This window comes from Lissotriton vulgaris, chromosome 8, assembly GCF_964263255.1.
Source record: "Lissotriton vulgaris chromosome 8, aLisVul1.2, whole genome shotgun sequence".
Lineage (NCBI taxonomy): Eukaryota > Metazoa > Chordata > Amphibia > Caudata > Salamandridae > Lissotriton > Lissotriton vulgaris.
The window spans coordinates 584,171,265-584,185,688 of NC_141696.1; the positions used below are offsets into that span (position 1 = coordinate 584,171,265).

The 14,424-nt window shown below is 41.4% G+C and overlaps 1 protein-coding gene across 1 annotated transcript; it reads left to right on the forward strand.

Moving 5' to 3' along the window:
• Positions 1 to 673: 673 nt before the first annotated feature.
• On the forward strand, positions 674 to 1,577 carry LOC147697755 (E3 ubiquitin-protein ligase RNF13-like). Its single transcript, XM_086933336.1, has one exon. It carries the CDS (start codon positions 759 to 761, stop codon positions 1,575 to 1,577), a length of 819 nt encoding a protein of 272 aa, XP_086789462.1. The 5' UTR covers positions 674 to 758.
• The last annotated feature ends 12,847 nt before the right edge of the window (positions 1,578 to 14,424 follow it).

Sequence of the window (14,424 nt, forward strand, 5' to 3'; positions counted from 1 at the left end):
GACTACCTGTTTTGCAATTTGTTCTTCCTCTAAAAATTGGAGGCGGAGAAATACTGGGCGACATCTTCGTAAACTCATAATTTTTAAAATGGGAATTATCCAACGCTTTCTTTGCTCTGTAAAAAACTTGCAAAATAGGACAGTGTGCATTGCGGTTTGGCTTGAAAGTTCATCACAGGGACAAGGAGATAGACATTTTGCCCAATTGTTGGTTTGCGGGAAGGTGACAAAACGGTGGAAAGTGTTCATCCTAAACCTTGTTAGAAATAACCTTTCATAACTAGTTAAGTTAAAAGTTAAGTATGGCTGGATGGGCAAAGTAGTTTGTACCATTTACATGTGTTGCTCTGTTTTTTTGGTAACCTCATTACTCAGCCGCAGCTGCTCTAAGTGGGTAATGCAAACTGTTCTAAATGTTTTTCTTGGTAGTTCTGCGATTTCTACAGGAGTATGAAAGTATTCTGCCAATCCCAGATCGAATAGGAAATTGTTAATGTACGCAATCCACCCTATCTTTTGAGCCTTTTCCAGCAAAAGACAATCCTGAATAAGATTTTGACAGAAAGTTGTTTTAGATGATGTCCATATGCGGTGCCACAAGAGAAGAGGTTGAATTTTGATTATATCTGTCAAATATGACAAGCCAAGTTCAATGTGACACGTGTAGGGAGTGAGATGGGAAGCGAGTAGCGTCCGGTGCCCCCTTCACAGGTGCGCACTGCGGCTGTTGTCCGCAGCCTCCAGGTTTTCAGTCAAAGATGCTGCTCTTAAAGGTGATTTCAGTGCCATCTACCAACCAATTCAAGACAATCATTACAATCCAGCTGCTGGCTTTCTTTTCCCTTCTGCCTGTAAAAGCGGATATTAAAGCATACAGTATAGAAAATGTTACTCAAACATTTGATGACATGCCAGCAAGATTTGGATACAGGATTCCAAGTAATGGCTTAAAGGGTTTTTTAATAGTTTCAAAGCCTGAGAATGCTTGTGAGCCAATAGCCCTACCGCCAATGCCAAAGGAAAAAATTTCCAGCACTTTCATTGTGCTAACTAGAAGATTAGACTGCAACTTCGATATTAAGGTGTTAAATGCTCAGCAGGCTGGATACAAGGCAGCTGTCGTTTACAATGTGGACTCCGATGACCTAATTAGCATGGGATATAATGATATTGAATTAATGAAGAAGATTGAAATCCCTTCCGTATTTATTGGTGAGGCGTCCGCCAATTCCCTGAAAGACGAATTCACCTTTGAGAGAGGTGGCCATATTGTTTTACTTCCTGAGTGGAGTCTTCCATTGGAGTACTACCTAATTCCTTTCCTCATTATAGTGGGAATCTGTCTTATTCTAATTGTCATCTTCATGATCACAAAATTTGTGCAGGACAGGCACAAATCGAGAAAAAATAGACTTCGAAAAGATCAGCTGAAAAAGCTGCCAGTACACAAGTACAAAAAAGGTGATGAGTATGATGTCTGTGCCGTATGCCTGGATGAATATGAGGAGGGGGACAAACTCTGTATTCTTCCATGTTCACATGCCTATCACTGCAAGTGTGTGGACCACTGGATGTGACAAGTGTAAGCTGCAGAACCCTGCGGTAGTGCAAGAAGATATCGTAAAAACGAATTTTCCAGATTTTGGATGGACTCCACCTTCCCATAACCCCACAACCCAGACCCATAAATTGCAGTGTTTATGCACTTAGCCTGATAAATGTGTATCAATTCTGTTGGGGGCCGTTTCCCTAATCTACGTGAAAAACTAGCTAGTGGGGCTGTTGCCCTCGTAAACAGCGGTTTTCTGGTCTCAGTTGCTGGTTTCTACGTTTGCTTGTTGTCAATTACGATTCCTAAATAGGGATATGTCTTTGTACTCTCTAGTTTTGTGTTGTCGATAAAAATTGCCTTTGATCTCTGTATGTTAGGGCCTGACTTCATAACATAAGTTTTTTTAATATTAATTTGCAAATCTAGGTTGGCCATAAAAGAATGATATCCTCCAAGAGCATGCTGCAATTCCAAGGGAGCGCGTGCTAAGATCACTGCGTCATCCGCGTAGAGCAGGGCAGGTATAGGGCACTTTTTTATTTGTGGTAAGTCCCGGCACCCTTTCACCATGTCTCGTTCGAGGCCATTGGTATAGAGTGTAAAAAAAAAGGGTGCCAGGATGCAGCCCTGCCTTACTCCCGGCTCCACACCAAATGGCGCCGTTAGTTGCCCCCTAAGACCGTACCTCACTCTTGCGCCAGAGTATAATTCCCCTAAGAAGTTAACTAAAGGTAGTTATGCCCCCAGTTCCAATAAAATGGACCATAACTTGCTGCGGCTAATGCAGTTAAATGCTGCAGATAGATCGACGTATGCCATATGCAAGGCCCCGCCCTTGGCATGTACGTATTTGCCCATCAGAAGGGTCAAGTTGAGTACCTGTTCTGTAGTACCGAGACCCTAACGGAACCCAAATTGTAGGTCCTATAAGATCTTGTTCTCAGCAGCCCAAATCTGGAGGTGCTCAAGGATGACTCATGGTAACGACTTGCATTGTCACAGCCGCGGTGTAAAGGTACCGCGTTGTGAAAACATTGTTGTAAACGATGTTTACCGACTCATCCAGCCACCTTGCCCAACGAATCCAGCAACGATATCGGGCGATAGCAAGAGAGAGATTGTCTATCTCCCTTTTTAAATATTGGTACCAGGATACTATTGGACCATGAATCTAATCATCCTACCATGCAGGACGCTTCCAGGACGTGACTTAAGATGGGGGTCCACAGTTCCAGGTTGAACTTATAAAAATAGACTGGGACCCCATCGGGGCCTGGAGCCTTTCCGCTTTTACTGGCTTGAAGGGCTAACTCTAATTCAACGGGTGTAATGTTGAGGTCGATTGGAAGAATGGTTGTCTTGGCTACCACATGTGTTTCCCCCGTCTCGTCCATCGCTTGAAGGTCTTCAGACGGAAGACCGAAAATCTGAGCAAAATGTTCGACCCACATATGCTCGTCAATGGCCACGTCAATTTGTGAGTTATTGTTGCTGTCCACTAAGAAGGGTGATTTGATTGTTGCCCAAAAGGCAATATTATCTTTCATGGCACAGCTTTTATGAAGTTGGGCCCATAGTTCATTTTTCAGATCTTTTTTCCTTAATTTTATTGCCTTATTATAGTCTCTTCTGAGGTTAGCTATTTCATTTGTGTCCCTGTTTGTTCTGTGGAGGGCTATTTTTAATTTTGAATAGGCTTTGGTGCATGCTTTGTTAAATCAGCCTTTGTATTTGGAGGTTGCATTTCTTAAGTTAACACTAAGTGCTTCTTTTACTGATTTTGTTATAGCCAGAACATTTCTCAGGACCTCCTCGTGGCTGGTGGAAGTATCGAGGCATTTTTTAATTGCTCTTGAAGAGTTTTTTACTACTTTTGTGGTAAGCTCTGCTGGATTTACTTCTGCCCACTTTAACGAAAAGCCATTTACTCTATTGAGGGACAGATTTGCTTACCTAAGGATACTTACAGAATTACCTCTAACTGCTTGGTGTGGTAACAGCAGCATGACACTATTCGGATAATGGTCACTTATTGCAATGTCGTGCGTTGAAAAATTAAATATTCGGGAAGAAGAGTTGATAGAGATAAAAATGTAGTCTATAGTGCTGGATAATCCTCGCCTGTTGAAAGTGCTAGTAAGGGGGATTGGGGGGTTAATCAATTAGTTTGCCAAACCCAACTCCAGCTCAAATAGTGTCTCATTCAAACAATTCCCTATCATTGTGTAGGGGAAGTGGGTAAGTGGAATTTTGTTTTCATCCACTAGACCGCAGGTTGAATTAGAATTAAACCAGCAGATGGACTGATTAAAATCACTCCCACCATATAATTTTCCAAATCCTCTCTTGTGGTATTCCTTAAATCCTGCAAGCAAGACTGGATTTCTCTTAGTACACCAATTATTTCGTCCTGTTTAAGAGTGTTGTAAAGATTGACCAGCGCAAGGAGGTTACTTTTATCCACCCTCAGCATTATAATTTGGTAATTAGCCTCTATTTTAACTTGGATGATTTTCTCTAGTTTGTGAATATTAGAGATATAAATCGACAGACCACCCCTGGCTCTTCCAGAAGTTGAAGGGAGTGCCATGGAAAGGTAGCTTTTATATCCCTCTATATGGATTGGGGATGTGGCCCATGTCTCCTGTAAGCATAGGATATTGAATTTATGAATAAAGTTAATCCAGATTTCGTTATTGAGTTTGGAGCTCAAACCTGCAATGTTCCAGCATACTATGCTCAGTGAAGGTCTGTCAGAGATATCAGTTTTTGTGGGACCTCCGGGAGAAAATCGGTATTTCAGTCAGAACGATTTACAATTGGCAGTTCCACACTGGCATTTTGGACTGGCTCTATTACTCGTCCCTGTACCTTCAGATTCTTTGAGTTTGTCTTAACCAGTCAATCTAGGTCTTCCAAGCCGGAGAGCGGGTTAAATCTATTTGTGGTAGGAATCTGAAAGTGTGAATCCAGTCTCTTTATAGAGTCAAAGTTAGGGGTGTAATGAACTGTACTCGTAGGGGGATAAAAAAAAGCCTAGAGATAATATATTGATCTCTCCCCTCGCTAGATAGTTGTTTCCAGATTCCCACAAGATTTTTTTAACTAACGCAGGGGATCTGAAGGCGAGTGCGATGCAGTATCCCTGAAGAGTTTTCCCACAAGTTCCCTCCCACTGTACCCTTCTGGCCATCATGAATTCCCTGAATAGGCAGTCGTCTAAGCCTGTTCTACGACTTAGCCAACGTAACGACTTGTTTCTCAATGTTTTCCACCACTCTAGTTCAAAAGGAGGCTTTCTTGGGACATTTGCCAACACGATGATATAAGGAGTGGCAGCAGGTGGAAGATTAAGATGTTGGTCGGGTCCCAATTTTATCTGGGATTGACTTTCGGAATTATATAGTGGGTGTGCATGTGCCTGGGAGGGGTGGAAAGAGATGGCAGTTTCCAGGGTATCTAAGGTCCTCTTTATGGGCTTGTTACCCTCAACCTGAATAGCAATTAGGGTGGAATTTAATGTCGGGTGTTGGACCTCGTTACAATTCTTTGCTTTGTTATTCCATGCCCTTCAATCAAATTTTTCACCACAGTTACCCCTTCTTGTTTACTAGATGGGGATTTAGCGTGCTCTCTGTGTAGCCTTATATTGGTGGATATAGTTTGTTCTATTTGAGTCAGTCTGGACTCCATTTTGTCCAGCCTGAGCCGCAGTGGTAAGAGTCTTAATATCATTAGTGGAGACCTCCAAATTCTTATTGTTACCTGCTTGAGCCTTTATGGAGGATTTTCTTACGCCCGCTTTTCTTTTACCCTGTTTAGTATATTTCCTTTTTATGTTTAGCGCGTCTTCCTTATTGACTAAATGACTTTTTTTCGCAGCTTTGGTTGTGCTATTCTCGGAAACCGTGTTTACAGCAGGTATCAGGGTTTTGTGTTTTTTGGGGGCGGTTGTAAAGAGGTATCTGAGTCACTTAAAGTGATTCTATCTGCGATATGCTGGACGCAGCCGTTTGAGGCGCTTTTTTTGGGTGGACATTGGCTGAGGCTCTCTGAAGGTTCTGAGTGGTTAGACTCCGGATTAGATCGTGAGGAGTTAGCTTCAAGTAATTCCTCCGCCGAGCTTATCTGTTTATCTAAGGCTCCCATCGCACCTGTTAGGTAGCTTAACAGTGTTTGCTGTGAGTCTATAATGACCTTCCGACCTGTGTTAGAATTAGGACTAGGCAACTTCCTTTTCCCCATTTTTACCACAATCGTACAGTCCTTTACTATGGGTGATACAATATAGATACAAATTTCAAAACTACCCTTTAGATTGTAAAAGAAAAACAGACCTTACATGCACTATGCGAATAGTTGGAATAAAAAGTCCTTCAAGTTCATGGAAATAGTCAATGATTATAGTAGAAAGCTTACTAGTTCTTTGTTCGTACTGAGGAACCAAAAGGGGTGGCCCAGCCCAGCCCGGCCTCAATCGGCCACAGATGGGCAAGGACAGGCCCGCCCTTGGCCTGGGCTTTGCCCGGGCGAGCGCGCGCACGTCCCGCGCTGCGGGAGCCCGCCGAGAGATTTGTAAGCCTGCCCCCCTCCTCCTCTCGCGAGACCCCACTGTGCTGCCTTTTGGGAGATGTTGTTCGGGAGCCAGCGGTCGGCATCGGGCAGGGGACAGGTACTGGCAGGAGGTGCAATCCAACAGAAGGGCTGCGGGGCAATTCGGGAGGGCAGCGGAAGCAGAAATCAATTCTCAGCAGCAAGGAAAGCAGCAAGGAAGGCCGGTGGCAACAAGAAGCAGTTAAGGGCGTGTGTAGTCTGTATTTCTTGCATTAACTTGGAGAAGTACCGAGTTATGTGCATGAGCTTTAGACACCACAAATGCAAAAAAAAAAAAAACAGGTGCTTGCATCTCCACTGAACCAGTGCAAATCTTCATGATTGTGTCCCTGTGCTGTGGGAGCTAGGCATGAGAATGTTTTGCTCAATTATTTATCTTTTTTTGTTTTTGTTTTTACTTTAGACCTTTGGTAGAATACCAAGTAAACTTTCAGAGCGTTGACAAATTTCTTGGCAAAAATTGAATCCTGGTGAAAAGGTATCCAAGTAAAAAAATTATAATAAGATCTTTTGAAAGAAGGACAAATAAGGTATCAAAAAAACATAAAAGAAACCTTAATACCCAACACGGGAATTCCATTAATGAATACCCACATGTTTCGTGTTCAATTAAAAGACCCGATTCTCCATGAGCAAACACAATTAAAAATATTTTCACGTGATGTGTGCATAGGGAACAAAAAATGCCGTAAAAGGAGCACGTAATTAATCAGCTGTGGAAATAAAGCAAAGATGTTCTTTCTCGACAGGAGAGACATGAAATTAAATTGTGTTTGTTCTGCAAAAAAACAGTTTCATCAGTCCAGACGTGACTTTTTTGCAGCGTTTTCTTTTAGTCGTTGACCTCATCTTAGCAAATCCTGATTTTTAAAATGGTCCATGCTAATGAACTCCCGGAAGCCACGGTGGAGTAGAAATGAAAAGAACAACGTTGTTGCTTTACAATAGAATTCAGAATTTCCGTGAACAAACTGTGCGGTCAATTTAAACAGTACGGCTTATTTATGAAAATCTCACGAGACCTATGGGACCAGGGAGGCAACTTAAATCATAACTTTCCACTGACCTGCGAGGCTCTGCTGTCACCTCGCATTACATTTATTGTCATGTCATATATTTAAGTGATTTAATAGCACGTACAAAGATGCATTTTGATGAGCTTGGGGTGCATCTGTGCTTGATGGAAATGAAAAACAGCTTTTCTGGGAGTGAGTTCTGTTTCCATAAGAATCGCATTAATTATTAGGAGGGAGTGAACGTTGAAAAGATATAGGTTATTTAAGTCAAATTTTGTAGCTAGCCAGCACAAAATGTCCCTCTGGGGGTGCTCAATAACGTGACGTCTCAGGGGAGGCCGTTCTAGATGATGAAGGTGATAAGAATGACAAACATTACTGTTAAGTCATCCACAAATTTTGTGGGAAGGATTTTATTGCACTTTAAGTAATAATATTCATAAAGTAGATTGTTATGAATAACAGACGCGTCATTTCAGCCTTCTAAGAGTTGTAAATAACAGGTGTACCTATTACCAAATGTAATAGCCCTCAATTTACTCACCTTGCAAGGATGGCATACTGAGTCTGGCCTAGCCAGGATTCGAACCCAAGACCTGTAGATCACTGCATACGCAGTCACAAACGTCTTCCGTTCATTGAATTGCACTACTTTCAGTTCACATAACACAAGTACAAGGCCGAAACACATAATACAGACATTGGGATGACAAACGTTAAGTACACCCTATATTTTAAAAGGAAAAGTAGGGGGTCGTCTTATACGCCCAGTCGTCCTATACGCCAGAAAATACGGTATGTACAATCAACAAGAGTATAGCCTGTGTGAGGATACATGGCAAGCATGCCGCAAATTAAACATTTTTCAATACCTTCATTGGGTGGACAGGAGAAACGTGGCTGAGACAAACTATGAGGCAAAGGAACAACTCTAGCTTCAAAATAGATGTATTGATTTATAGAAGTTGTGTACAGCACACACAAAGCCAAAAAGCATCAGGCACTATATATTGAGCAGCGGCATTTCACAAATCAAATAGAGCAGGTATATGGAGAAAAACCTTAAATGCTTTTATAAAACACATAAAGAATGACTGTTTTGAGAGTATAGCGGAATATGAAATAATCATATACATAAAGGAAAGAAAATTGCTTTTATTAAGTGTACATAGCTATGAGATAATATACACCAGGGCCTACACAGATAGTGAGGCTCTAGAGGATATCATGAAATAGTAGGCCTGATGTCAGTGGAGCCCAGCATTCAAAGGGACAATAAACAGAGCAAACCACCAGCCGTTCTGTGGGGGTGTACAGGTGCATTTTGAAAGTCACTTACCCCTGGTGGGAGGGGGCTAAAGAGGAGGTGAGTCAATGCTGCTGCAGAAGATTGTTACAGCTTTTTTACAGGAGGGTAAGAAGACAAAAGTGTGGATGGAAGGGGCTGTACAGTTTCAAAATATGGATGCGCGACAAGAGAATGACTGATTCTGTACATTTGTTTGACGAAGGTAAGGGTCTCAAAAAGTAGAGTCTAAAAACTGCCTGCTTGGTGAGATACCATGAAATCTTCAGTATCCCAACTAGGTAGTGAGAAGGACCAGAGCTAAAGAGCCAGTGCTTCAAACCCTTAGATTTGTAAATTCTTCTGGGCTCCATAGGGCCCCAGCACAAAAAAATCACAGCTGCGCTTGGAGTCTTCTGTGCTGTCACAGATATCTGTGAAACTGATGATCCAACCCATTAAGGTACAGTTATCTCATGGAAAAGCTGGAACATTCTCATTATGATTCATGCAACCTATAATTTCAAAGATAAGGAAGCACAAACCTGCCTCACATGTTTACGTATCTGCGGCATTTATGCATAATATTTTTCATGACTGCCTAACATAGGTAGTTATATATTTTACATTAGCTTAAGGAAGTTGACCTACTTATTAGCTAGGTGAAGAGCAATCGAGAGCCAATGATGCAAATTGGGGTAAAATTCTATTTTGGGGGGATTTAATTATGTTCACAAATGTGTGTCCCATTCTTCTGAGTACCTAACTTACACCAGAATGAACCTGGCATTACTCGAGCAAAAATTATTGTAATTGATCAATTTGTGATGTACGTAATAGCCCTGATTAACAAAGAGTTTGTGTCAGGTTTGTGTTACTTTTCTAAAGCAGCCAGATACAAAGTCTTGTGCTGGGATATATAAATATATAAACGAAAACAAATTTCGATTTGTGTTGGTTTGTTACCCAAAGTAACGCAATAGTGCAATGCGCTGTTTTGCATTACTTTGCATCAAGGGGGTGTGCCTTGGGTGGTGTATGAGTGTTCCCAGGCAGCTATCAATCGGTTTCGACACATCCCTATCTACAAAGAAATTTAGACATAGTTTTGGGACTAACTCCTGTGCCTTCCTCAGACAGAAGTTACAAGGAGAATTACTTTTATCTCTCCTCGTTTTTTCCCCTTACACATGAGCTCCTTTTTGCATCAGACAAAGAGGAAAACTCCTTAAAGCATAATCTTTGCGCAGGAAGGGACTCTTTCCTGCATAAAAGCTATGCTGAGTACAAGGCAGACACCCTTGCACCATGGTGCTAGGGTGATTGCGTTGGCGCAAGTTAGCCAAAAGTGCACCAGTGCAGGTAGAGAGCAGAACTGCACCGCTTCTAAGTAGCTATGGCACAGTTCATCGCCCGTTTACTCAAGGCAGAGCAGCAACTTTACTTGCTGTGCTGCATTAAGTGAACTATTTGTAAATATGCCTCATAGCGCATAAGAATAGCTGAAATGTATGCGAAAATAGTATTTTCGCATACATTTCAGCTATTCTTATGCGCTAGTGCATTTAAAAATAAGAAATATCAAGCTGCAAATAATCTGAAAATTAGTCAAATTTTGTTCGATCCATGCCTGGAAGATGTATTCATTATGCACATTACTCGTGTTTCTGGTGAGGTATATTCATTTAAGTGCAACATGATAATGTTTCACATGCATTTTACACGATGTGCCCATTGCAAATTATGTGGATGAAAATATGTTTATTTAGAAAAAAATAAATCATGCATATACTATTCTGTAAATGTTCATGTTCCATGATGTTCGCATCACTTCCGAATTTGTTTTGCTTTGCCCTCAAGTGCCTTGTCAGGTTGAAGTTTATCCTTTCCTCTCCCAACCCGCTCCGTGCCCTTAAAGCCAGGCTTCAGTCATCTCTGCCCACCAGGCCCAGAAGACCGGCTTTTTGTCCGTTTCACCCCTCCTACACAAATGACCAGACCTTTGGTTTGACGCAGTGTTAATTAGCGCGTGCTTTGTTTATATAGTACACTAGAGAGAATTTGAATAGAAAACGTGTGCAAACATTTCGATCTCGGTGTTGTATATATAAAAAGAACACATTGTGACATCAGACCAAAACTAAATATATCACGTTACCCCTCCTCTAATGTCATTTATACACATATTCTCTTTTATCAGGTGCCTAAATATCAGACATAGCTGTCACTCTGATAGAAAATTATCATGAACGTTCACCCAAAATTCAGAATTTATGGACCTCCATTACACTCCTTAAAAGTTAAATGCATTTTTTTGCAAATTAAATTCTTCCAGTAAAATCACAGGCAGAATAACACACAGAAAAATACTTGAGACGAAAAGAATTCCATAAAGGCAATGCTATACACTTTCAGTGTTGCAGCTACTTGCTCCAAGCGAGTTTCCGATGTGATCTTTCTGCATGGAATCACATTGAACAGCATGCCGATATTACATGCTGTGCTTTGTAATCACATTTATTATTCTCCATTATCTCCAGCCTTCACCAGGGTTGTGTGCACAAAGCTTACCTAATACATATTTAATGACACGACAGGGTACCTATATAAAATACATGTTATTTTAATATGAAAAATATTACCATTCAAATGCGTGCTTGGATATATTTTAAGTAACTTCATTACGACGTTGCAGTAGGACTAGAAAAGTGTTAAAGTGGGCTTGCAGAAAAAACTTGGGGGCATATTATCAAGGGGGTTTTTCTCAGCTTTTTTGGCTTTAAAAGCCAAGAAAGCGGAGATAAAATTATCTCCCTATTACCTAGCTGTCTCTAACACCAGTTAGCGACAGCTAGTAGGAGATAGCGACCATCTCGGGCCCCACTTGGCATGTCAGTGATATTTATCACTAATGACATGCAAAGTGGGCGTGCCAAGATGTTAGCGACTGGAAACAGTCGCTAACATCGCTATCTCCTATTACCAACTTTTGGAGATATTCGCGCTAAGAGCGAATATCTCCAAAAGCTAACACCTGCCCTGAGCAGTTCTTAGCCAGGTTATCCAATGGGAGGTGGATAACATGGCTAAGAGCATTAGCTCGGTAATGCATGAATATCGCTGACTTTTCAGCGATATTCATGCATTGCGTCCGATTTTTATCGCATTTGCGATAAACTTTCGTAATACCAAGGTTTATCTGCGATAAAATCGCCGCAGCTCAGCGGTAAATTTTTGTCTCTAACCAAGCAATAGCGATAATTATCGTTATTGCTTGGTAATATGCCCCTTGGCCTTTTACCCTTTCTTGCATCACCCACAACAATAAAGGGTCAGGAATGTCCCTCTGGATGATGGGTTCTGGTTGGGTGGTAAAACAAATGGTGACATAATTTAGTAAATGGCGTCTTCGAGGTCATCCTATTTGAAAACAATGAATTCATCGCTCATGTTTCTCTTACTCCTGCGCGTAGTTTATTGTGTTCTTATGTAAACTGATTTTGTAATGTATGTAAAGGCTCCTTCTTGCGAATAGTACAGATAATACAATTACATTTTCTATTTTTTTCTTTCATTTTTTTGGCTGTTTATACAAATTCGAATTGGTAGTAATGTAGTATGCTGAGGCTATAAAACACAAATCCAATACATTACTTAAAAAATGACATCTAAAGTTATTTCAAAACTTCAAAAATTCTGGGCACCTGTATTTTGTGTGCAGATTAATATTTGAAAAAATCAGCCACGCAAGTTTGTGACTTTTTAAATCTGTATTAAAAGGATTTGGATGAAAGAATTCTCCAACTACCTGAATATTACGTTTTTCAGATATGTACTGAAGCATACCGTGATGCTTCGAGGATTTGCTTTACTTCATTCATAGCTTTCAGCATGCATACCTGCTGCAAGGTGTTCTTGTGTCACTTTCCATAATGCGAAGACATATCTTGTCCCATGTCAGTGAACAACAAAATACTGCCTTGCCCTAGGTAGGATTACCTTTCATTAGAAGACAAATCGTGGTAAACTCACTCAGTTTCAACTTTGCCTGACCTGTGCAGCTGGGTGGAAAGCTCCTCTGAACCAGACACAACGTTCTTGTGGATATCAGAGTAGTCAACATTTCCTTCACGCATCACACGTTTTATGAGATTTGCAAATCCTCCAAGAATCGAAAACTCAAATGTACTTTGGCTGTAAAACAGCTTGGCCCTGTCCTAAATCATGCACATTTCTAAAAAAGTCTGCCAGAAAGAGTCAGAAGGAGTTTATATATGTGAACATCCACACATTTTGTCACAATAACATGGGAAGCTGAACGTGAGATAAATGTTTGCAGTAGAGGGTAACGAATAGTAACTGGTGTCCAGGGCACAAGTCCTAAAAAAAGAAGAGGGTGACTAACCTAGTTAATCAGAATGCAAGTGGCATCATGGCTCGCGACATCACGGTGTGTGACATCGCGGAGTGTGTCATCACGGCACGTGGCACCACAGGAATTGGCATCTAAGAAGTGACATCAGATCTTGAGCCTTCACATATATGTTTAGCAGGTCTATCATGAGTACATTGGAGCACATTTCGAGTATACACGCAAACCCTCCTGATTGAGGAGGAAGATTCACACTTTTGAAAACTATGCATAAAACAGTGTTGCCTTTTGTCAACGCAAATCTCCTCTAGCCATAGTGCTTTAGAAGAAAAAATAGTGGTACTTTTTTTTTAAAAAACTTCGTTCGGGTATTAAGCATTACAAGTAATGCATTTGAATGGACAATAATTTCAAGGCACCTGAGTCATGGATAAGTGAGCATTGCCAGTTAGTGATAGTACGCATGTCAACATGTTCAAATACTGAGCATAAGAACGACATTCAGGATTGATCTATCCAAATTCACTGCGTCATACTAGCATAGAGGTTCCTATCATCATTTTCCACATCAGCTGAATTGGTTGCAAAGGAGTGTGTTGCAGTGTTGTAAGGGGTACGATTATCTTCGTCAGTCTGCTGTAAATAAGACACCAGGGAAGCCCAAATTTCATGTTATATTATGTTATGTTATGGTAAACAATTTATATAGCGCTACAGCCAGGGTCGGATTGGGATCACAATTCGGCCCGGGCACTGACGAAAAAAGCGGCCCACATTCAAGAGGGGTGGCCCATATTTAAGGGGCGTGGCCCACATTCAAGGGGCGTGCCCTTTCATGAAACACTATTTGCACAGACAAGGAATGAAAGTGGGAGGATACTGTTCTTGCACAGGACACAGGGCAAAGGTGCAATGCTGAGCAAGTAAAAAAAATAGCAAGGCCCCTTTCTGTCACAAAATTATTCCAGCCCTCCAGAACAGGAGCACCTGAAAAGCAGCAAAGCCCCTGCTATTACTAACCTACTTAGCCCTTCCCAGACCTTCAGCTCAGGAGCACATGAACAGAGGTAAGGCCCCTGCAATTAGTAAATTAATCAGCCCTCCAGGCCTCGAGAAAATGTCCTGGCAGGGGAGCACAAAACACAGCTTTCTGGGTCATCCTAGGTAGCCAGGTAGCCAGGGGGGAGGCTGAGGTGAAGCTGGTGCATGGGAAGTGCCTTCCCAGTGTGTTCTGGCAGTTTGAGTGTTTACCATTTACTGTAGTATTACCTTGTACCTTTGTATGGTACCCTTTTGTAACTTGCACACGCCACTTTTCTCTGGTATCACACTGCATGCTACCTCTCACTTTTGTTTGCTTTAGATACTTGCACAAGTGCCACCATTGCCTATGTAACGTTTGTTCTTGTGCTGGAGTGTCTGCCATTTATTGCAGTATTATACCTCTACTTGTACTTTGTACGCTTTTGTAACCTGCACACATATCACTTTTTCCTCCTGTAATGTACCGATTGCTACCTCATGTATTTTGGTTGCTCACTATTGTCACTTTTGATTCATGTAACTTAACGTTTGCTTTTGTAAT